The sequence below is a fragment of the Amphiprion ocellaris genome, chromosome 5, assembly GCF_022539595.1.
Source record: "Amphiprion ocellaris isolate individual 3 ecotype Okinawa chromosome 5, ASM2253959v1, whole genome shotgun sequence".
NCBI classification, from domain to species: Eukaryota; Metazoa; Chordata; class Actinopteri; family Pomacentridae; genus Amphiprion; species Amphiprion ocellaris.
In genome coordinates, this window is record NC_072770.1 from 38,741,878 (window position 1) to 38,767,640 (window position 25,763).

At 37.8% G+C, this 25,763-nt stretch overlaps 1 protein-coding gene and 2 long non-coding RNA genes across 5 annotated transcripts in view; 1 reads left to right on the forward strand and 2 right to left on the reverse strand.

Moving 5' to 3' along the window:
- sdc4 (syndecan 4) overlaps positions 1-9,390 on the reverse strand; it is a 34,427-nt gene extending 25,037 nt beyond the window's left edge. The window contains exon 1 of one of the 2 annotated variants that reach the window (XM_023264064.3): positions 9,119-9,390. In XM_023264064.3, the coding sequence (XP_023119832.1) occupies positions 9,119-9,172 (54 nt within the window). In that variant the 5' untranslated portion in view covers positions 9,173-9,390. The remainder of the gene's footprint in view (positions 1-9,118) is intronic. The other variant, XM_023264067.3, reaches the window with a different exon arrangement.
- A 5,873-nt stretch (positions 9,391-15,263) lies between these two features.
- On the forward strand, positions 15,264-16,343 carry LOC118469881 (uncharacterized). Of its 2 annotated transcripts, XR_004846858.2 has the most exons (3): positions 15,264-15,372; positions 15,458-15,569; positions 15,653-16,343. It is a non-coding gene; the product is annotated as an uncharacterized LOC118469881 (long non-coding RNA). The 2 variants fall into 2 exon arrangements; XR_008601692.1 differs by lacking the exon at positions 15,264-15,372 and having other exon boundaries at positions 15,436-15,569.
- LOC129348928 (uncharacterized) lies at positions 16,305-25,398 on the reverse strand. The gene is made up of 7 exons (XR_008601693.1): positions 23,571-25,398; positions 22,591-22,770; positions 19,166-19,352; positions 17,270-19,053; positions 16,689-16,747; positions 16,555-16,617; positions 16,305-16,444 (listed from the first exon to the last, which is right to left on the reverse strand). It is a non-coding gene; the product is annotated as an uncharacterized LOC129348928 (long non-coding RNA).
- Positions 25,399-25,763: the final 365 nt, after the last annotated feature.

Sequence of the window (25,763 nt, forward strand, 5' to 3'; positions counted from 1 at the left end):
GACAATTTGCTGTTTTTCCTTCATCAAATAATATGAGAGCAAATTTAAATATGTTTGGAAGGGTTATTATTGACAAAAGAATAGTTAGATAAACTCTCAGTGTTCAAGACTTGAGATTTAAGTTTTTTTAAAATTACTAATAAATAAAGAAATTTACTGTCAGGGATTATCATTTAACCAGCGCATGAATTTAAAGGCATATATATGAAGTTTTATCAGTCCTTTCTACCTCTACGTACCAGAAATTCAGGATAACGACTATTGAACCCTGTAAAGAGCATAAAAAATGAAATAAAACAATATATATACACACACACCCAAATGTAGAAAAAATGTGCAAAAAATAAAATAAAACTAAAAAATTATATATAAAAACAAATCCAAAAAAATTTAATGAGCAAAAATAGATATATAAAAAGACAAATCTAAAAAAAATTTTAAAAAAGTAAAAATAGATTAAAAAATTTTTTAAAATTATCTATACACATAGAAAAAATCTAAACTTATGTATGGCAAAAAATTTTAAAAATAAATATATATCATCTAAAGAAATTTAAATGAGCAAAAATAAATACATAAAACTAAAAAAAATAATTGTTTACACACACAGAAACCTACATATAGCGAAAAATAAAGAAAAATATATATAAAAAATACTAATGTCAAAAAAGTTAAAAATAAGCAAAAATAAATAAATAAAACTAAAAAAAAGTTTACATATATAGAAATCTAAATATAGAAAAAATAGCAAAAAAATAAACGAAAAATAAGGAAAAATATATATATATAAAATCTAAAATGAGCAAAAGTAAATAAATCTTTAAAATAAATTATATATATAGAAACCCAAATATAGAAAAAAAATGTGCAAAAATAATATCTACAGCAATAACAAAAAAAATAAATCTGATGACGTATTATTTTTGAGACCGTGGGTTTTCCAGGGTTAACACATTTTTCTGGGTCCACATGTGACGTTTACACACCAGAGTTTTTCCAGCTCAGATTCTGACACAAAAGCAATTTTCTGAGTTACACTGCAGTCCACAGCAGGCCTTTGTTATTAAAATCTGACACTTAAACCGCCTGGTTTTGCTTTATGTTGAGGCAGAGAGCAGCTCCAGCACGAAAAAAAGTCAGATGAAAGTGATATAACCAGAATAGGAGGGGTTTTACGGTCGACTTCTGCCCCGAATGTATTCATATAGTTCCCGGTACGAGTGCCAGAATATGTAGCGCTTGAAAAGAGGTGGAGGGAGTCGGGGGATCAGATTCTCCGTCGCGGGCAGGAAGGACAAAAACCTCCTCTCTCAGCGCCAACATTCCTCGGCCCAAAGGGATTTTATAGACCAGCGGACAGCAATGCAGGAACCATTATTACATCCTAGTCGTACTATTTATCACGCTCCCCTCCTTCACCCAGAATCTTTTCACCACGCCGGCTTTCACTGCACCCCTTCATGCAAAAAAAAAAACAAAAAAAAACAAAAAAAAAAAAACCTTCCTTAAAAACCCCTGGCTCATTCTGGTGCAAATGATCAGGGGGCTAAATGCAAAAACCAGTCACATTCCAACAAGATATAACAAATGGAGCCGGCACCGAGGCTCCAAAGGCAACAAGCTGAGATTTGGTGGTGCAACATGGATTAGCTCCCCCGGGAAAAGAGGATTTTTTTTTTCTCTTCTAACCCTGATTAACCGCCACAGTCACCACCTCTAGCACATTTGGTAAATTAAAGCACCATGATGCTGCTAATTGAAATAAAAACCACAGAAAAGACTAAGGAATTAGTCCAAGAGGGTCACGCAGAAACGTGCTTTTAAATAATAGAATGTTTCTTCTCGTGTTTGGCACTTTTTCACAATATTCTGACATTGAAATGGCAAAAAATAACCTGCAGATTAAGTGATAATTTACCCTATGAGTGGCAAAATGTGCAGGCATGTTTTAATTTAAATTACAAAATTTATCAGAGCCAGAAACTTCTAAAACAGATGAGGAAAATAAAACAAACCCTAGCTGGAAATTGTGCAGTTTGATTAAAATCACTTCATTCCATGCGCATATTTTTTTTTAAAAATGCCAAAAATAAACCATTTGCTGAAATCAGACTCTGTAAAAAAGGTAAAAACTTCTGCATTTCTTAGCAGAATTATGAAGCCATTACTGACTTAACTGTGAGCAGCGGCTGAACTGCAGGCAGTGCTTACAAATGCAGAGACAAAAATGCAAATAGTAAAACATCTACAGCGTGTAGATCAGGACCACATTCAGCCCAGGAAAATCACAGCATAATGACCTATAAATAATCACAACTCCACATTTTGATTTTGTTTTAGTGCAAAAATGATATAATGAACTATATAGTATCTGAATTTATGATCAAACCAACAAGTCAGACAAACAAAAACAAGACAAAATATTACAAAAACGAGACATAAAATGACAAAAGCGAGAAAAAAAATGACCAAAAATGTGACAGACACAAAACAAAAAAAGAGAGACAAAGAATTAGACCAAAAAGTTACAAAGGGACAAAAAAAAATGGACAAGCAAGAAAAAACAAAAGAATGACCAAAAAATGACAATAGCGAGAAGCAAAATGACAAATGCACGAGACAGACAAAAGTCAGACAAGACAAAAAAATTAAAAACAAGACAAATATTACAAAAATGAGACAAAACAAAAAAAATTAGACAAACATGAAACAAAACAAAAAACGAGACGAAAAATTAGACAAAAAACTAAAAAAATAGACTAACGACAAAAGTCAGACAAAAACAAGACAGAAAACAACCAAATCAAGACAAAATATTACAAAAATGAGGCACAAAATGACAAAAGACCAATCTAGTATTTTACTTTCTGATCCAAACAACTTGTCATGGTCTAGAAATGATTTTAAATTTATAATTTTACTAATTTACCATCTGCAGTTAATGTCTTCTCTGGAATTTTTACACTTTGAGGGTTGGATTGGACCCTCTGGAAGACCACTTTTGGCCCACGGGCTGCATGTTGGACACCCCTGTGTTAAATTGTCTGAGGAAGGATGTCAAGACTGCATTCTAAGTGTCTGATAAATGGTGTTATTTTGACTCGTCCAACTGCTGCTTTAACTGCTCAAAATTCAGCATTTTAATATCAGTAGCTTTACTTCTGGATAGTCAAACTTCTCTATTAAGTGTTATAATATGTGGAAAAAGACTCTCCTTTCCCCTCCTGAAGAGTCACCTCCAGTTTTCCCACCAAAACCGCCTCCCTTCCCGGTTCTGCTGCTCCCTAAATGAGCTCCAGATTTTGGCTTTTGCCTCTTTTATCTGCTGCCTCCTTTCCTTTCTTTCTCTTTCTTGTTGCCCTTTCCTTTGATGGATCCTCTGAGCTCCAACGATCCCTCCTCCGCCTCCCAGCAGCCTTTTCTTCTCCTCCTTCCCACTGAGGTCATTATTGGTATGCGACGTTCCCAGCTAATCGATAACAATGTTCCGCTACCTGACAATAGAACAAGCTCTCTCTGAGGGCTTTTTGGAAACCACAGGAACGACAGGAATGTTATTTATCGACGGGTTTCTGCTGGATGCCTCCAGGACATTATCGCTTCATTTAGTAAAGTCTAAAGCCCCGTGTACAGTTTATCAGTTCGTCCGAGCTCGACTCGGCCAAACAAATCCTGTTCTTCATGCTTTTTTTTTTTTAAATTTTCCATTGACCTCAGCGTTTCTGCCCATGTTTGGCCACAAGTCTGCCGAGCCGAGGGTGAAGGTGAAAGATAGGAAAGTACTGGACATTTTGTTTTCACTCTCTGAACTTAAAGTTTGCAGAGATTGGTTTTTTTCCCCACTCGTGTCACATTTTTACTCACGTTGGACTCATTGATTCGCTGCAATGCTAAAGTCCTGGCATTAAAAAGAAAAGGAGTTTGATCATTTATTTTACAGGAAATGAAAAAGTTTGGTGTCAAACCTGAGTGGCCATGGCCCAAAACCAGTCCTCCAGAGGGTTCAATCCGGCCCTCAAAGTGTAAAAATTCCAGAGAAGACATTAACTGCAGATTGCAAATTAGTAAAACTATAAATTTAAAATCATTTCTAGACCATGACAAGTTGTTTTGATCAGAAAGTAAAATACTAGATTGTTCTTTTGTCGTTTTGGGTCTCGTTTTTGTAATATTTTATCTTATTTTTGTTGTTTTGTCACAAAGTGATGCTAAATGACCACAGAACGATGCTAAATGTCTGAAACAGGAAATAAAACGGGCGATAGCTGCAGATATCTATAATGGGAAACACACAGAAGGTAAAGTGAAGCATGTGACTCTGAGATGTTCTTGTTTTATTTTAAATGAGGAAGAATTGAATTACAGCTATCTTCCATGGCGTTGTAAAAAGGCCCCGGGGCCCTATTCAGGTCCCTCCAAGTGTGCAAAATCCTCCAGAGGGCCGGTCAAGGTCACCAGAGGTCACATTCCAGAGGGGAAATCAAAAAGAGGAGGCGGAGGAGGAGGAGAAGCTACGGAGCTCCGAGGAATGTAGCAGATCAGGTCGGTCACGAAGGACAGGAGCTTCGGAATAACGTCCAGAGAGCCCGATGGGAATTCTAGTCACTGGAAATCCATCCTGTGACACTCACATCCCGGAAACCTCGCAGCCTTTCCAATGATTCCAGGCTTCAGCGGAGTAAAAACATCCGTGTGAGGCGTCCAGTTAAAGCCTCACAGACCAGTCAGACCATTTGTAGAGAGCAACTGGTCTGGCTGGGGGAGGGAGTGTTTGAATGTGGGTGGCATCACTAAAACCAACTCTGGAGAGGTAAATAAGAGCCTGACTGCAGCTGGAAGACCATAGTTATATTATTTAGATGCCTAGAAATCTATCAGAAGTAATGACTTAAATTAGGGGTGTCCAACATGCGGCCGTGGGCCAAAAGCGGTCCTCCAGAGGGTCCAATCCTTTTTGTAATATTTAGTCTTGTTTTTGTTGGGTTTTTTTCTGACTTTTGTTGTCTCAGCTTGTCGTTTTGTTTTTCGTTTTTGTCTCATTTGTGTTTTTTTGTCTAATTTTTGTCACTTTGTTTCGCGTTATTCGTTGTTCTGCGTGTCGTTTTTGTTGTAGGGGGTGATTTTTGTCTTGCTTGTGCTGTTTCTTGTTTTTGTCATTTTTTGTCTCATTTGTCCATTTTTTTGTCGCTTTGTAACTTATTGTCTCTTTTTAGTTTTGTTTCATGTCGCGTGTCTCATTTCTTGTCATTTTGTGTCTCCTTTTTGTAACATTTTGTCTTATACTATATTGTTCAATTCCAGATATTGGTGGATAAAACATACAGTAATGACAACAAGCTAATTTAAGCTGACAAACAACTGCTTCCCATCGCTTGTTCGATAAAGCACCAGAATACCGACAGAAACTAAATAAATCCTCTTCACATTTTCCAGAGTGGAAAACGAAACGCTCAGTTTGCAAACACAGAAGATGAATACAAACAGAGACTTTCTATGTTCTGTCAGTCGCCTGTAAAGCACTCTGAAATCCATTTGATTTGTTTGAAAAGCAAAACAAATAAAGCTTGAGTTACTGATTGACCAGAAACAATGACTTAAATCAACAGAAAACTGAAATGACAATGAGAAAAGTAAATTCCATCCATCTAGTATTGTTAAAGTACAGCTCTGAATGCTAAAAAAAGCAATAAAATCTACTAAATAAAACAGATATCAAACTGTAAATCTCCATATATCTTTCATTTTGGTAAAAACATGCCATCTGAGCTAATTCACCCTAACAAAAAACTGTTTAGTTGATAAACCAGCAGAAAACAGAAAAGTCACATTAACAGGAAAATGCCAACCAACAATCAAAAACCCAAAGAAAATTTTCAGTCTATTTTCAGTTTCTTGAGTCTCTTTTTAGTTGTTTTTGGTCTTTTTTATAGTGGTTTTGTTTGTCTTTGGTTGCTTTGAGTGTATTTTTTGTTGTTTTGAGTCTCTTTCATAGTTTTCAGTCTCATTTTTGTTCTTTTGAGTCTATTTTTTTTTTTGTTTAGGTCTCCTTCTAGGTGCTTTGAGTCTCTTTTTAGTCGTTTCCAGTCTGTTTTTAGTCATTTTCAGTCTGTTTTTCCCTAATATGCCCCGAAAACGGAATGAAATGACAAAAAAATTATTCGAAACAACTAAAGCAAGATGCAATATAGGAAAATGGACACTCAAAATGTCCCAAACAGATGCCAAATAACCAAAAAGACTTTTTAAATGTCCAAAATAAGATGCAAAACAACCAAAAGGAGACTCAAAATGACCAAAAAGACTTTTTAAATGTCCAAAACAAGATCCAAAACAACCAAAAGGAGATTCAAAATTACAAAAAAGGCTCGAAAAGACACTCAAACAGCTAAAACAAGATGCAAAATACTTAAATAGACAAAAAATAGATGTAAAGTGACCAAAATTATACTTAAAATCTCCAACATATGATGCAAAACAATGAAAAGGAGACTCAAAATGACCATAAAAGGCACAAAAAGACGCTCAGTACAGCTAAAACAACATGGAAAGTACTTAAATAGACAAGAACTGATGCAAAATGACCAAAAAGACTTTTTAAATGTCCAAAATAAGATGCAAAACAACCAAAAAGAGACTCAAAATGACCAAAAAGGCACAAAAAGACAAACAAAACAGCTAAAACAAGATGGAAAATACTTAAATAGACAAAAAACAGATGCAAAATGACCAAAAAGAGACTCAAAATTACAAGAAGGGGTCCTTAAATGTCCAAAATGAGATGCAAAACAACCAAAAGGAGACTCAAAATGACCAAAAAGACGGTTTAAATGTCCAAAATAAGATGCGAAACAACCAAATGGAGACTCAAAATGACCAAAAAGGCACAAAAAGACACTCAAAATCTTCAACATAAGATGCTAAATGACCAAAAAGATGCTCAAACTGTTCAAGACAAGATGATAAACAACCAAAAGGACAATGAAAACATGCAAAACAAGATGCAGTGACCAAAAAGACATTAAAATGAAATGCAAAATGCAATCCAACAATCAAAAACCCAAAGAGAACAGTTTGTCAGAGCCGAAGACAAACACCACGAGGAAATATTGACATTTAAGAAGCTGGAATCGGCAAACATGCAGCATTTTTAATGATATGAACCAACAGATTCCAACTGGCGTTTCATAAATAGGTGGCAGGAGAGGAGAACTTTACAGAATAAAAGTGGAAACATACCAACACAGATCTGGAAAACTATCAGAAACTTCTGGCTTCTCCAAGCTCAAATTCTTCTGACATTAAGTCAGCTCCTCTCAGCTCAGTTTGTTTACTCCTCATCCCAAAAGGTTCCCCAAGGACGCTAAAAATGTGCAACATTCTGTGGTGGAAGAAGTATGTAGATTCTAGGACTGTGGAAAACTCATTATCCCTCTTATGTAAAATTAAGAAGCATTAGCATTAAAATAAAGTACCTGAAGTAGCAGAACTCATTATGTAGAAGAGCCTGTTCCACAATCACACATGATTGGTTTTTAATTATAGATTCATGTTTTGTGTCTCCTTTTCGTCGTTGTGTCTCGTTCTAGCTAGTAAATACTAGCTGATCAATGAACCGCTGCAGTTTTACATCATTAGTGTAATACAGTGATAATTTGTTGGTGACAATTAACTAAAACATGAAAATAAAAAGGTAAAAAGTGAAATATTTGGCTTCAAAATATGGTAATACTTGAGTAAAAGTACTACTTAAGTTAAATTCCTCCACTGGTGACACTAATATTTGAGCGTTAATTTAGATTTTAAGAGAAATATAACACTAAGACTATGACAAATCTATGAAAGTTGGGTTACATCAGATGTATAGATCAATAATAGTTCCAAAGATTTTAGAAAACACATCAGAAAATACTAGTTAATCAATTAATCACTGCAGCTATACATTAGTAGTGTAGTACAGTGATTATTTGTTGGTGACAATTAAATAAAACTTTAAAATATGAAAAGGTAAAAAGTGCAACATTTGCCTTGAAAATATGGTAGAGAACAATCAGAAAGTACTACAACTAGGTGTATTTTTTGGTTGTTTTTTTTGTCTGACTTTTGTCATTCGTCTCATGTTTTTGTCGTTCTGTGTTTCCTTTTTTCCCCTCGCTTGTGTTTTTTTTTTTGTCTTATTCTTGGCATTTTGTGCTTAGCTTTATTCATTATGTTGTGTGTCGTTTCTGTCATATTTAGTCTTGTTTTGTGTTTATTTCTTGTCGTTTTGTGTCTGTCATCATTTTGTGTCTCCTTTTTGTAACACTTTGCCTTGTTTTTGTCATTTTATGTCTCGTTTTTGTCATATTTAGTCTTGTGTTGTCGTTTTGTGTCTTTTTATCGTTTTGTGTTTATTTTTTGTTGTCATTTTGTGTTTGCCCTCATTTCATGTCTCGTTTTTGCCATTTTGTGTCTCGTTTTTGTCATTTTGTGTCTCGTTCTAGCTGGCAAATACTAGCTGATCAATTAATCGCTGCAGTATTTAGTGCAGTACCCTGATAATTTATAGTTGACAATTAACTAAAACTTTCAAATAAAAAGGTACAAAGTGAAATATTTGCCTAGAAATCATAGTAGAGGATAAACAGAATGGAAATAATTGAGTAAAATTACTACTAAAGTTAAATTCCTCCACTGGTGACACTAATATTTCAACATTAATTTAGATTTTAATGGAAATATAACACTAAGGCTATGAAAAATCTATGAAAGTTGGGTTACATCAGACGTACTGATCCGTCTTATTGATCGATAATAGTGATAAACAGCCCAAATGTCCCCACCGTGACTGTCCCCGGAGGACTGACTGCCAGCTCTGCCCCCTCTCCGGGCCCCTCTCCGGCTAATAGCAGCCGGCTGTGGACGCCGGAGTGAGCCCTTCTCCCCGGGCCAGCTAACCAGCTAACCAACCAATCACTAACCAGCCAAACTAGTCGCTCTAACCGGCTAGCGAAAGTTAAATCACAGCGGCGCTATCGGTTAATCAACAGGTAGCAGCATTTCAGCTAGCCGGAGGCACAGAAAACGAGTCTAAACCGGTTTTTGAACCAAACTTTAGCCGGAGATATTCAGTGAAACTTACCGACTCTGAGAACACGGAGGCGGATAAAACCAACAGGAGGCCCAGGCTGAGCATGGCTGTCCGTTCAGGTACAAAAAAAACAAGAGGAAAAAGTTATCTGTCGCTTTTAAAAGATAAAAAAAGACGAAAAAAGAGCAGTCTTCCTTCGGCGGCTGGGTGTTTTTGTTCCGGTATAGTCCAACAGAAGATCTCCACCTTTTTATCGCCGTTAGCTGTGTCGGTGTGCCTAATCTCTCTCCGGATGCTGCTCGGCTTGACTGAGTGTCCACACCGGCGCCTCCGCTCATTTATATAACTGACGTGCCGCACCCTCTCGTCCAATCAGCGTCCGCCGTTCCATCCACCCTCCCGCCTCCGTGACTTTCGGGAAATTCGCCACATTCAACAGGTTTGGGCACGCCCCCATCGGTGACGTAGCGGTAATGCAATCAAATCCACAAGGCGAGATGACTTTAAAGCTGCAGTTTTAGCATTTAATAACTGTTGGTTTTCATTTATTTTTAGTGTATGTTTTTTCAAAAACCCATATATTAGTTTTAGGAAAATTCCAGTCATTTCATTTTTATTTAAATCTCACTTTGCCTACATTAAAGTTGCTCCTATTCAAAGTCTCAGAAGTTTCAGCAATAGAAAGGTTAAGCATAAGCAGAAAAATACGTCCTAAAAGTTTAAACGTAAGTAGTACAGTGTAAGGTTAAAATACAAACTGTATTTTGTATATAGAGTTCTTGAAAATGTCATATTTTGTAAATATTATTATTGTTATTATGACTTTTGTTGTCTTACAAAAGGCTCAAAGTAATGTATTTTGATGTTTCTGTGCAGTTTTTGTACTGTGTTTATAATATATTCTGACTCTGCACTGTCTTTTGGGCTGCTGTAACGGTGAGCTTCACCCAGTGTGGAATCAATAAAGTTTATCTTATCTGTAACTGGAAAATAAAAAACAATAAAAGGCATCAGCGCAGTGTAGTAAATATGAATAGAGCTATAATTGTGTTGTTGCACAGAGAAGATTAGTTTCAGACTCACCAAAAAAGCTTTGCATTAAAGTCGTGCTGACTTGTTTTTTCGTGTTTTTTCTTTATTTTATTATTATTTTTGTTTTTATATATATATATACACATATATGTGTGTGTGTGTGTGTGTGTGTGTGTGTGTGTGTTTTCACATTTTAAAATCAGACTAAATTCAAAAACAAATGAAACTTTACAACATTTTTAAATTATTTGCCAATATGTGGAAAATAAAATTTATATATTTATATGTTAAAATGTTCTCCTATTTGTATTTACGCATAACTTATAGTATAATAATAATAAAAGTAATAATAATAATAACTTTCTTAATTAACTGACATAAAATATCAAACTCTTATATAATATTCTGATGTTTAGAGATGCTCCAGTGTTAGATAGCGTCATCACCATGGTAACCGAGAAAATGGAGGAGACGATTCAAAATATTTTCTTGATATATTTTTATTATTTTAAAGACACTGTTATTGCAGAATATTTCAGTAAATCTGTGAAATCCTGTCAAAAGCTAGAAAAACCATCTCTTTTGTTTTTTACGGAACCAAATGTTCTCTAAAACAGGAGGTGAACGATGGAAGAACAAACCTCTCTGTTAAAAAAACTAAGTTAGTAAACTAAACTAACCTCTGGAGAGGTTAGTTTAGTTTAGAGCCGCTGGAGTGCAGATTTCAGATCAGAGTAACAGAACAAACTCAGACTTTAAAGATTTTAACTGAGAGTAAAAACCTGAATATTGGAAGTTTTCTCTCCATAAAGCTGAAAAAGTTATGTGAGAATAAAAACCTTTATTTATTTCATTTTTTTTTTACTGAGGATTAACTAACACTCTGATCTATGTTTGTGTTTAAACATAATTTTTTATTCTGTTTCAGGTTGGATTTTCTCCTGCTGACGTCGGTTTCAGGAAACAGAAACCTGCTTCTTCTTCTTCTGCTGCTGCTGCTGCTGCTTCATGGAAACTCCTCCAGTGACGACATCTTCCGCTAAATTTCCTGCCATCCTCTTTTCTTTTTTTCTCTCCTTTCGCTTTCTGTCCTTCCCAGTAAAACCCTCAGTGGAAACTCTGCGGTTTCTTTTCCCTCCTGAAGCTCGTTTCCCTTCTGGGATCAAACTGGAGCTCAGAGTTTTTGTCGTGTAGCAGAAGTTTACTATCAGCTGTTTGTTTTCAGAACATTAATGATCATTTATGAGGCTTTTAGTCTTTTCTGATCCTAAATCAGCAGCAGGTCTTCTATAATGAATATCAAAGTAGTCTGAAACTGAACTGAAACTCTAACAGAATTCACCATTTAAAAAGATTTGCTCATTCTAATTTTCCCAACATGTGACTATTAATTTATTTATTTACTTGTGAGTGTGTGAGTGTGTGTGTGTGTGTGTGTGTGTGTGTGTGTGTGTGTGTGTGTACTATGTGTGTGTGTGTGAGATTGTACTTATATAAACAGCTATCAGGGGAACACCAGACGTGGGTTTATTGTTTGCTGCTCAAACAGGAAGTTGGAGTTTCCAGTCTCTGTTTACCTGTTTCACCTGGTCACTGTTTTATTTTCTGATCAGTAACCAGGTCTCTCAGTTTTTAACTCTCTCTTTGTGGTTGTTTTGTGTCTTTGTGGTTGTTTTGTGCCTCTTTGTGGTTGTTTTGTGTCTCTTTGTGGTTGTTTTGTGTCTCTTTGCGGTTGCTTGTGTCCACTTTCAGTTGAATTTTGTGTCTTTGTGATGATTTTGTGCCTGTCTGCAGATGTTGCGTGTCTTTTTGTTTATATTTTTTGTCTGTTTTTAGTTGTTTTATGCGTCTTTGTCATATTTGGTTTCCTCTTGCAGAAGTTCTGAGTCTGTCGTCGTCTTTTCTTCAGCTTCATGAGGTCAGACGCCGTGTGACTCTGTGCTTTGTGTATTTTATGAGTGAAAGCTAACAGAGAAAACAGCCCAGAGAGTGAAGCTCTAAGTTTCCTCATCGGCCTGGAGGCAAAGTGAACGCAGCTCCATGGAGTTCCTCGTATCTCAGATGACATTTATGAACGTCTCCTGATGTCAGAGAAAAGAAAGGTGGAAGACAAAAGCAGAGACATCACCCCATGACTGTGAGGAAGTCGTAAAGGTCAACAACAACAACAGCAGCAACAACACAGTATTCATGTTGGGTCTGAAACAGGAACGAAGACGTCAGATGTTAATAAAGAAAAGAGAAGTGAGACTGAAAGTTTCAATAGAAAGAAAAGAGTTCAGACAGAATCAGGAAGAATTCCTGAAACCAGAACATTTATTTAGTTCAGAACATTTATTTAATTCAGAACATTTATTTAGCTCAGAACATTTATCATTTTTAAGGAGGTTTATTTAGCTCAGAGTCCAACATGAACCAGAACAACTCTGGACAAGGTTCACAACTTTCTGTGGTGATTTAGGGACTTTTTGTCCTAATTTCAACCTTTTGTTTGATAATTTTGTGTGCTTTTGCAAAGATCTCGTGTCTTTTTGTGGTAATTTTGTGTGTTTTTCTCGTGATTTACCATCTTTTTAGATGATTTGGAGTCTTTTATGACTTTTGGTCCTAATTTCAACTCTTTTTTGGTAATTTTGTGTATTTTTGCACTGATTTTCTTTCTTTTTGCGGTGGTTTTGAGACTTTTTGCTGTTATTTTACCTCTTTGTTGTGATTTTGAATCTTGTTTTGGTAATTTTGTGTGTTTTTTTGAAAACATCCGATCGGGAAGTTAAAAACTTGTTTTATTGCTTGATTTGGAGTCAAAAACCAAAAGATGTTGAGTTTACAGTTCCATAAAACTAAGAAACAGCCGTGTGAGAAACGTTTGGTGCTAATTAATTAATTAAGGGATCATTCCAACCATCCGGACTGGTTTTTATCAGGGTTTTCCAGGACATGAAGTTCTATAAGTGTTGCATTAAAACCAGGAGAAGGTTGAGTTGTGTAACCTGGAGGTGAACCGACAGCAGCTTCTATTTTTAAAGCTGCAGCGCCGCCTGCTGGTCGCACATGGAAACAACATGGGAGGTGCAGAAGACCAGTCTAAGCTTTTCACTCATTCTTCTAGTCATATTTAATGACGAATAACCTACATTAGCATTATTTTCATATTATATGCTGAGTTAATTTCGCAAACATGCTTTTTATGTTCTGATTATATTATAAATGAAACATTCAGAGCATAGAGAAAACATAAAGAAAGAGGATAAAAAAGGTTTTATTTACACTCAGCCCTCTAATCTGTCCTCTGGTTTGCATCTTTGTGGAGAAAAATTTGTGTTTAAGCAGAATAAATAACCCTAAAACAGCTTGAACAACAAGAAATTACCTCAACCCTGATAGTTTTCTGTTTTATTTTAGTCATCTTTATAATTTGGTGGTTGTTTAAAACAATATTTTGATCATTTTGTGTGTCTTCAGGGTCATTTTACATCCTATTTTGCTCATTTTTTCTGTAATTTTAGTCATTTTGTGCTTTGATTTGGTCTTTTCATCCTTTTGTGCTGTTTTTTTATTATCTTTTTGGTCACTTTGTGTCTTGTTTTGGCCGTTTTCATCCTTTTGTGTTGCTTTTTATTTTCATTTTGGTCATTTAGTGTCTTGTTTTGGTCATTTTGTATCTTTTTAAAATTCATTTTGTGCCTTGATTTGGCCATGTCATCCTTTTGTGTTTGTTTTTGTTATTATCATTGTGTGTCTTGTACTGGTAATTCTGTGTCTCTTTTTGGTCATTTTGTGCCTTTTTTTGGCCATTTTCATCCTTTTGTGTTTGTTTTCATTATCATTTTGGTCATTTTGTGACTTGTTTTGGTCATTTTCATTATTTTGTTGTGGTTTTTTTTTTTTTATCATTTTTGGTCATTTTTGGTGATTTTGTGTGTTGATTTGGTCATTTTCATCATTTACATTTAATTTATCTGAAAAATGCTTTATAAATAAAGTCTGAGTGATTGAATTTGTGTTCTGATTTGGTAACTTTCTGTCTTATTTTGGTCATTTTCACCATCTTGTGGTTGTTTTTAAGATCTTATTGGTCATTCTGTGTTTCTTTGAGGTCATTTTATATCTTGTTTTGATTATTTCTATCTTGTTATGTTCCATCTATGTTCAGTTTTGGTCTTTTTGTGTCTGATTCTCCGCTCACCTGTCGGTTGGATTTGTGCCTCAGCATCAGAACTGTGAGGTTCCTCATCTCCGCCTGCAGATGGCGCTCTGCTCCTGCATTGACATGCAGGTTGTTCACTCCAGGGGTCCGTTTCACGAAGCAGCTTTAGTGAAAACTGAGTTTGTTAACCCTGAAATGAGGGAAACTCTGAGTTTTCCGTTTCACAAAGGGAGGTAACTCAAACCAGAGACAGAGGGGTAACTCTAGCCTGTTTCACAAAGAGGGGTAACTTAAACTCTCGGTCAGTTACCATAGTAACAGACTCTATGACTCTAACCTGGTCGGGACCAGGTTTATCTCAGTAAACCTCGAGTTTCTCTCAGTCTCCGCCCTCTTTCAGTCACACACCATTTGATTTCCTCATTCATTCAGTCATCAGGTGAGTTTTGGTGAAGTCTAATTCTGCCGTGTGTCAAAATGACGTCCTTTTATTAACGATCCAGTGGATGAAGGAGCAGAATTACTGCACAGAGAATTAAATATTCGTCAGGAGATTGTTATCAGACCGTGCATAGATGTTCTAACATTTCTGGACAGTTATCTTTTTGAACGGTACCGTTTCACCTCACAGTCCATAATCTACATACAACCTAATCCGTCCTTACATTTACAACTTTACCAACCACAGTCATGCTCTCACATCCCAGCAGATATTGTGTGTTGTGCTGCGGTTCTTTGCAAAAGGAAGTTTTTTATATAATGTAGGAGATGCAGAGCACTTCAGTAAGACAACTGTATGCAGGACGGTCAGAAAAGTGTGTCTGGATCTGAAATGACTTTTACCATCTTTGTGGTTTTCCCTGGACATAAACCTGTCAGAGCCATCAAGGAGGAGTTCCACAGGATTGTAGGTGAATGATGTAGAGATCTGTTAAATTAATTTTAAATCATATCCAGTTAATGACATTGTGCTGCAATCTCAGACTGGGATTAGTAAATTTAATTTCTTTTAGGATTTCTCAGTGTGATTAGCTGCATAGATGGAACACACATCCCCATCAAAGCTCCCTCACATAATGAAGCTGATCATGTGAACAGGAAGTCCATTCACAGTATAAATGTGCAGGTAGGTTAGAGGTAGACTGACTACGGTTTCAAAATGTTAAAGACTGCATCATAGTTTAACATCAGTCATTCTCTGCACTGTCAAGATCATATGTGATGCTGCATACATCATTTCCAATGTGGAGGCCAAGTGGTCTGGATCTGTTCATGACTGGAGGATTTATCATGAGTCTAACCTGAGCAACAGACTGCAACGTGGTAAACATCCTAAAGATTTTAACAATATAATTCACTTGTCTCCCTCCTTTAATATACTCTAATGTATCCACTATACATTACAGGAGAGTTTGATGGCCTTCTGCTGGGTGACAGGGGTTACCATGCCAACCCAGGCTGATGACCTCATACCCTGACCCTGAACCAGGCCCCCAACAGAACTTCAACCAGGTTCACTGCAGGATGAGAGCCTGGGTGGAGATGACCATAGACCTGCTGAAAGCCTGTTTCCAGTGTCTACATCACCTCAGGGTGACTCCTGAGAGGCCTGTGATATTATTGTGGCATGTGTTGTTCTTCATAATATTACCACTATTAGAGGAGAGCAACACTCTGCCCTACAAACTGAAGACCCAGATGATGACTCCATCCACCTGCCAGCTATCCAGGACAGCAGAGCAGTCAGAGACATCATATGCAATAATCACTGCAGAGTTTAAGTCTCCATCATCACCACCACAGCAGTCAAATAAACACATGACATACATTTCATTTGGTCTTCTTTATTTCCTACAAATAAAAGAGCTAGTTTAGTTCATGTTCCAGTAGTTCACATAATTCACCTGTGACCTGCATCCACCTCTAACTTGTGCTCCAGTATTTCAATTTCCAGATCTGCCTTCTTAATCTGGTGGTCCAAGTACTGCATTTCTTTATCTGTTTTTTGTATTTTTCTCAGCAAGTGGATTTTGTATATTTGTTTTACTGGTAACTGGGAATACATAAAGGACATTAAATTATACAGTTGCACATGAATTCCACAGAATGAACCTCTGGTGTTTACTGAACATCCATCTTACTGAGTCAATCTGTGCAGTGGAAGTTGAGGAAGCATCCTGCTGCTGTCCAGCCATGCTCTGTTAAAAAGGATGAGAATGTGCAATACTTCAGTGTAGGCTAAATGTCACACTATATTCCACCAGAATGTTCAGAAATGTGAATGGGAAGAGAACTATCAGTAACATACCTCCAGATGCCTTTCTGGATCCCCCTCTGTAAAGGCAGCAGACACAGTTTCATCCTCTTCATCCTAAATGACTGATATGTTTCAGTGGACTTAAACTACCATTTGGCTAAATCTCTGGAGTATTGTCTACTTACAGTTACAAGCTCTGTTGTGGTGTGAAGGGGCTCCACCAGGCAGATAACACCATCACAATCTGTTGGGCCAAAAGAAAAACAAGACATAAAAGAGAAATAAATATTTGTATGAATATGCTTTAAAAAAATATCTATATCTATCTATATTTATATGTATTTATATGTATGTGTGTGTGTGTATATATATATATATATATATATATATATATATATATATATATATATATATATATATATATATATATATATATATATATATAGTTGGCTGAGTAGAAGTCTGTGTTAGTTTAAATAGGCTTAATTATTTAACAGAACATGATATGGATGCAGACATTTAGGCTGTGTGTGGGATAAAACCACTGCACAGTAAAACAGCCACTTAATATTTAGGCTACTTTACAATGTAAAACATGATCAAACTGAGGTAGCTCCATGAGATTATGCTGACTTCTTACCTGTTTGAACAATGTTCTTATATTTCATCTTAAGCTTCTCCCCTGCAGGATTGCACCTAAATGAAATAACTTAATAGGCTACTATTCAAACAGTTTTCCTGTAATATTATTGTGATTTAAACTTACGCATTGACAGGGCAGCAATGTTCTCCCACACCGTCTCCCTCTCTTTTGCAGCTGCAGGTGTTGCACTTCTTTCTAAAAACGTGTTCGAAGTCGCCATATGAACGAATTAAGATGTCCAGTTCAAGTGGTGTAAAAAACGCAGTCCTCCGCTTCCCCGTTGCCATGGTGACTCGTCGAATCGGCGCTCCATTGATACTGGCTTTTCAGAGTTGTGGTGCACGCGCTTAACTCCAGGTGAAACTACTCTGAGTTGATTAAACCAACTCAAATCAGCCGTTGTGAAACCGAAAACTCAGAGTTTTCTATCTCAGAGTAGATCAACTCAGAGTTCAGGGTTAAACTCAGAGTTTGTTGAACCTGCTTCATGAAACGGAGCCCAGGTGTTTCCACATTCTGTGGTGCTGACGTCAATCCAGACCCAATCCCAGGAGAAGTTCAACCGCTGACCATGTGGTGCAGTGGTTGAACAAGTTCATCATGTGATCACAGGGTTCCTGGTTCAATGACACCTCTAGGTTCAACTATTAAACACAAACAAGCAAATGTTCAAACTAACAATGTGTTGATTTTTCTCTTTCTGGATTCCTGCTGATGACGTCTATTTTAAAAACTTTATGAACAAATACATACATTTCTGTAGACGAGGACACAAAACAACCACAAAGAGACACAAAATAACCACTAAATGACACAAAACAACCACAGAGACACAAAACAACCACAAAGAGACACAAAACAACCACTAAAAGACACAAACAACCACACAGACACAAAGCAACCACTAAAGACACAAAACAACCACACAGAGACACAAAACAACCACTCAAAGACACAAACAACCACTAAAAGACACAAACAACCACACAAAGACACAAAACAACCACTAAAGGGCACAAAACAACCACACAGAGACACAAAATAACCACTAAATGACACAAACAACCACACAGAGACACAAAACAACAACTAAAGGGCACAAAACAACCACACAGAGACACAAAACAACCACTAAAAGACACAAAACAACCACTAAAGACACAAACAACCACAAATAGACACAAAACAACCACTAAAAGACACAAAACAACCACACAGAGACACAAAACAACCACTAAAAGACACAAAGAACCACAAATTAACACAAAATGACCTATAGGAATCAGCAGCTGCCACCACTCAGTGACCTGATTTGTCGTTTTGTGTCTTTTCAACGAGGAACAAACTAAACTCCAGAATTTGTGCTAATATTTGTCCATCTATGAACCAGCAGCCGGACTGATCGTTCAGTCCTCTTCCACAGCCGGACAGTGGGTCTGGTGTTGCTCCAGATGTCCCAGTCCACAGCTGGACAGTGGGTCTGGTGTTGCTCCAGATGTCCCAGTCCACAGCTGGACAGTGGGTCTGGTGTTGCTCCAGATGTCCCAGTCCACAGCTGGACAGTGGGTCTGGTGTTGCTCCAGATGTCCCAGTCCACAGCCGGACAGTGGGTCTGGTGTTGCTCCAGATGTCCCGGTCCACAGCCGGACAGTGGGTCTGGTGTTGCTCCAGATGTCCCGGTCCACAGCTGGACAGTGGGTCTGGTGTTGCTCCAGATGTCCTGGTCCACAGCTGGATAGTGGGTCTGGTGTTGCTCCAGATGTGCAGCCGGACTGATCCAGAGGTCAGAGCATAAGAGGCCGTTTCGTGGCGAATGAAAGCCGGCCTTGAGGCGAGGCGCCACGAGGAAATGAGCATGAAATGGACGTCACCATGAAATCAAAGGCGGGGAGATGAAAGGAAATCACCTGAGGGATGGAGGGACGGAGGGACGGACAGTCATCATTAGTGATCCAGCAGCTCCACGTGTTTCATTAGCACCACACAATCTGCCCTCTGTTGGACCTGAACTGTTCATACCTGCAGGTTTCCAGAATAATATTGTCTCTGGCAGCGGCGGTAGAAAAACCAAACCCAGAGAAAATAAACGGCGGCGGCGGCAGAAGCAGCAGCAGCAGCAGCAGCAGCAGGCTGCCAGGTAACACAGGGGGAGGAGGGGGAGGAGGGGAGACAGGTGAGTCCAGGGAGGAGAGGTGATGATGGATTGCTGATTAAAGAGACAGAGGAAAGAAAAAACACTGTTTCATCACAAACACAAAATATATCGAACAGGCAAGAAGGATTTGGATTTATGAACATATAGAGACACAAAAAAACATCAAAGAAACACAAAACGAACACAAAAAGATGTAAAATGACCATAAAATGACCAAAAAAAACCACACAAAGTGACCACAAAAAAAACACAAAGTGACCACAGAGATAAATGTTAAATTTTTGTTCATCTTCGAGGTCATTTTTGCATCTCTATGTCATCATTTTGTATCTTGTTGTGGTCACATTGTGTGTTTTTGTTGTTGGTTTGCATCTCTTTGAGGTCGTTTTGTGTCTCTTTGTATCATTATTTCGCATCTCCGTTGTCATTTTTTACCAATTTTTGGTCATTTTACCTTTTTTTTGGTCATTTTGAGTGTCTTTATGGACATTTTACGTCCTTTTATGGTCGTTTTAAGGGTCTTTAGGGTCATTTTACATCTCTGTATCATAATTTTTCATCTCTATGTCATCATTTTGCGTCTTTTTGTGGTCTGGCTCAGATCTGAGGGGCTTCACATCTACTGAACATTCAACTAAATTACCTTCAGAACACAACATTCTGCATCACTGAAGAGTTTTAATAGAAGCACTGAAGGAAACTTTAAGCTGCTCTCACTAAATCACACAAAGTGATTAAAGGTTTGTGTGTTTTCTGTGTCTGGTTGATGTTTTTCTTGTGTTTTGTCTCCTAGTTTACTGTAAATTCCCTAAGATGACTTAATAAAACTTTGGAAGCACCTTTCTGCTGGAAACAAACCAAATAAACACACAACAACCACCTCAGACATTTTCCAGGAAGCAGCGTCCACACAATAACTAACATATTCCCTCATAACAACAACAACAACAGGCGCTGACGTCAACACGGTCGGCCTGATTCTACGTCTACTTTCTGTGTTTCAGCTCTCTGAAGGTCACCGAGGAGGACTGACGGTTCACTGAGCGTGTCCACGACGCTCACAGTTTCCACGGTTGACTTCAGTCCTCTCAGAAAACAATAAACAGTCGGCCGCTGGTCCGTGGCTCATTGTTCAGAGCACCTGCAACCTGTAAACTCCTCTGGATGTTCTCAATTTGTTCCACCAGGAGGAAGCCTGAAGGTGGCACTGGAAGAACATCAGGAAATCCAGGAAGCAGCTCAGTGGGCTGGTTCTGGTTCAGGTCAGCTGAAGGTTGGAAATGAAACGGAGTCCTTGAAGGGATACTTTCCAGGAACCGGAGCTTCATTTGTGTTCAAGAAATGAAAGAAATATGCAGAAATACCAGATAAACACTAGTGGAGAAGTATCAGTAATCATTAGTGTTTGTTTAAACTACAAAATGAATAAAAGTACAGCTGTATGTCTCATTAATAATGCTACTTTATGTAAAATGATAAGCTCGTTGGTACTAATGTATCTGCAGTCCTACATTCATATACTAGAAAACAAAGTCTCTGAAGTATTTGTCCATATAAGTAGTTTGAAAGGTCATCATTTTCACTATGAAATGACATGAAATGACCCCAGAGAGACACAAAATGACCACAAAAAGTGAAAACAAGCCACACAAAACAAAAAACACATAACAGGAGGTAAACTGGCCACAGATATACAGGAAACAATGAGAGATGAACAAAGAGATGTGAAAGACACAACATAAAGCACTAAAAGACATAAAAAAAGAAATACAAAGAGACATAAAATGACCACGAGACAAAAAATACACCAAAACTGAAGTTTTTGTTGATATTAGCTATATTAGCTAGTTGTATGAATGAAGCTAATGTGGACGTTAGCTTGTAAAATTAAATACCGGTAAGCTAATATGGCTACTAGCTTAAAAGAAGCTAACATCCACATTAGCTTGCTATGTGAAAGTAGCTAATTTGGACGCTAGCTTGCAATATGACATACGCTAACATGAGTGTTAGCTTGCAATACAAGCTACATACAACACATGAATTAAAAGAAGTAACATCATTAGCGTTCTATATGAAATAAGCTAATGTGGGCGTTAGCTTAAAAGAAATTAACATCCACATTAGCTTGCTGTATGAAAGTAGCTCTTTGTGGTCATTTTTTATTGTCTCTTTGGCATAATTTTTTGTATCTCTGTGGTCATTTTTTGTCTTTTTGTGGTCATTTTGTACCTCTATGTGACTCTTGCTGCATATTTAAGTGAATGTCCTTCCAGACTTGGACTAAAAGCAGTTCCTCCACCGTTCTTCCTCCTTTACCCCCAGCCTACCTTTGACCTGTTTGTCCGTTGGTTTATTTACACGCTGTGTTCTGTTTACGTGATGAATCTCCGTCACACTGATGAATCAACCCATGTTGTTTCTGTCAGTGTGACACGCAACAGACTGCATCTACACAAACACAGCAAACACAACGTCCACACAATGCTAACTCAGAGCAGATGAGGAGGATTGAAGTCAGAGGAAACTCAGCCGAAACATTCAGAGACACAGATTCACATCCTAAAGGAGACTTCCACCAAAACATTTAGACACGGAGTCTATTTTTATACAGTCTTATATTAAACTAGGGGCTTTATTTGTTATTTTTCCCCTCTTTCGACCATTCTGAATCTCTTTGCAGCCCCAGGATCCAACTGAGAACTCACGGACACAACACTCGACCATACAGTACTACTAATCAGTCACAAGGTAGCTGAAAACACCTCCTGCCTTATCGTCCATTTTACAAAAATGAGACGCAAAACGACAAAAACGAGACACAAAATGACAGAAATGAGACACAAAGCGACAGGAACGAGACACAAAATGACAGAAACGAGACACAAAATGACAGAAGCGAGACACAAAATGACAGAAATGAGACACAAAATGACAGAAATGAGACAGAAATTGACACAAACAAGACACGAAATGACAAAAACGAGACAAAAAACGTCAAAAAATTAACCCTAACCCCCATAAAGAATCCTTGGCTGTGAAACTTCCTGACCCTGAAGCTATTTTAGCGTTAGCAGACACTGTGACTAATATTTCCAATGATAAAATAACAGCCGTATTGACACACGTGTGATTCCAAACTGTGAATATTCTATACTTCCTGCCATCTAAACAAACCTTTTATAAACGGAGCTGCAGGTTTTTGACCTGTGAACAAATTGACTCTTTGTTTTTTCAGCGTAACCTCACTAGACGCTGTCTGGACGTGTGGCTTAGCAGCGCCGCTCACCCCTGTCTGTCCAAATATCAGCCTGCTCCGTTATTCCTGCTGCTGCTGCGATGGTTGAACCGTTTACTGAGTCCAGCAGAGCTCCGAGTCCGTCTGGAGGAGGACGGACACCTGCAGCTCCAACAGGGTTTCAGTCAGTCAGCAGATTTACTGTGGGACAGTCAATGGAGCGGCAACGACCTGGGAAGGAAGGTTTCCACGTTAGATCCTGTTCTGAGAGACGGTGGAGGAGAAACATAAGCATTAACAGCGAATACAGCAGGAGGAAATAAACCAGAATCAGCCTTTAATTCAGAGGAAGAAGCTGGAAGCTGCTGACAGGGAAGAAGAAGAAGATGTGAAAAGTTTTAAAATGGGTTGTTTACAGACTATTCCTTATAACTGCAAAAAGATGCTAAATGACTGCAAAGCAAAATGATGCTGAAAGATAGTAAAACTATAAATTTAAAATCATTTCTAGACCTTCACAAGTTGTTTTGATCATAAAGTAAAATACTAGATTTTTCTTCTGTCGTTTTGTGTCTCATTTTTCTCGTTTTGTGTCTCATTTTTCTCATTTTGTGTCTCGTTTTTGTGTCTTATTTTTGTAATATTTTGCCTTGTTTTTGTTCTTTATCTGACTTTTGTGGTTCTGATCCTCCAGTAAATCCTATGGTTCAGTTCCAGAGGACTAAATGTTGTGTTCCTTTGTCGACACTCTGTGATCTGGAAGTTGTAATGTGGAAATGATAAACTGAGGCTGGATGTTGATGAAACTAAATGTATTTTTCTTCAGAAATTTCAGGTTGTTCATGATGCTTTGTAAAAAGATAATTCCTGAAATGTGAACATTTTTGCACTAAAACAAAGGAACCATTAGGAGTTGTGGTTATTTATAGGTTACTATGCTGTGGTTTTAGTGGTTTTACTGGAGATCAAACTGGACTGGATGTGGAACCTGGACTAGAGTGAGTTTGACTCTCCTGCTGTAAATACTTCACCTGAGAGAACCTCTGGTCTGAGTCCCATCAGGAGGACCAGCTGCTGGAACCTGATCCTGGACTTCCAGCTGTGAATCTCCGTGACGACGGTAAACCTGCTGTTGATTCCAGTGTCAGACTGAGTTGTCGAGGCTCCGCTCTGACGTTCAGCAGGATCAGAGGACTGTTTATCAGCTGGATTCGTGTCCTCGCTCTGACTCTGATTCTTGTTGCGTGTCTCAAACAGGTTCTCATTCAGGAATGAAATGTTCCCCGAACGCTGCATGAAAACCACATTTCCTCAATCTGCTGCGTCGACGTTTCCGGACCTGAAGCCGCTCGGTTTGTTTTCACGTCAAACACCCACGATTCCTCCGATGCACAACGAGTCCTGATGTATGAACAGAGACGATGAAAAGTGTTTCTGAGGTTTTAGACTTTTACCGCAAAGCAAAGCTGGTTTGTCTCTCTCAACAAGACGGTGACACGAAGGGCTTTACTTCAGAAAGAAAGAACCTGGAGGCAAGAACAACTCAGATAAATATGAAGAAAGGAAGTTAAAACAGAAAGAGGCAGGCTGATCAGGAGAATAAAAAATAAAAAAGACGAGATTAAAAATTACAGACAAATTTACAGTAGCTGTAAAAAGTAGTTAAAACTGAGAGACTAGTGAGGTAGGCCACCAAGACTCCTATGACTCCTCTGAAAGAGTTCCAGGCTTCAGCAGCTGAGATGGAGAGACTTTTCTACAACAACAAAGAGATGCAAGTTAACCACAAACATTGCAAGACAACTGCAAATTGAGCAAATGAGCACAAAAAGATGCAAAAATAACTTAAAGACGAGGACAAATGGCTGCAAAAAGACGCAGAATAACGGCGTTAACAGTTACAAAGACGTATGAAACAACTGCAGTAGGCTAAACAACCATAAAAAACGTCACATCGTCTGCAAAGAGACACAAAATAATTACAAAATGATGTGAGAAACTTGAACAAAAATTATTCACCTTCATTGGAAAATGTACAAAATGACCCGAAAAGAATGCAAAACAACTTTAAGAAGATGTGGAAATAGATGCAATATAGCTGCAAGAGATACAAAAGAACTCTGAAAATATGCAAAATAACAGCTAAAACCCTTAACCATATAACCACAAGAAACAGAAAACAGCTGCTAAAGATATAAGAACTGCAAAGACATGCTAAAAAAAAGAACAAATGAGCACAAAAAGATGCAAAAATAACTTAAAGATGTTGATAAATGGCTGCAAAAAGATGCAGAATAACAGCGTTAACAGTTACAAAGATGTACAAAGCAACTGCAGGAGGCTAAACGACCATAAAAAACATCACATCATCTGCAAAGAGACGGATGCAAAAAAAAACTATGAAAAAAACAATTACCAAAAGATGTGAGAAACTTCCAAAATTATTAAACACACATACAAAATTACCAAAAAAGATGCAAAACAATTTTAAAAGGACGCTAAACTATTTTAAGACGATGCAAAATAACTGCAAAAGATGCAAAGTGACCGCATAGACACAAAATAATTGCAGAAAAAAGAAAAACAACCCTGAAAAGATGCTAAATAAGCGTGAAAACATAGAAAATGACTACAAAATATGCAAAACAACTTAAAAAATATGCACAATAACTGTAAAAATACACCAGAGACCCTAAAATAGACACATAAAGAGGAGATTAAGATGTTTCTAACTGATCACATCTTCTGCTTTAAGGCTGAAGTTCTGGATCCTGTGAGGAAACTCAACATTTCTGTCCAGAGAACCAAAAAAACTGCAGCTCATTTAGGTTTTACTTCGTGCGTGTGCGCGTGTAAACAGGGAGGAAGGTTCGTGCTGCTGAATGAGTGTGGACGTGGTGACATCACGCCGTAATTAAAACGCTTCTCTGGAATTCCGTTTCCAGGTTGGAGGACCGAGGAGCACCTGCAGACTGGAATATTTTCACTGGACCGAGTTCAAACTGTGGAGGGAAAGAGAGAAAAAAACTCGGAGGCAGCGGCATTACGCCATTCTTGCCTCTGTTGGAAAAAAGTGGGATTTAAAGAAGTTTCTTAGAAGATCTGCAGCAGAAAGTCCTGACCAGGCTCCCGGTTCTGTCCGGTTGGTTCTGCTGCACCATGACCCGGACACACGACGGAGGGAAGAACCAGGACCTCCAGACATCCCTGCTGCTCTGTCCGGG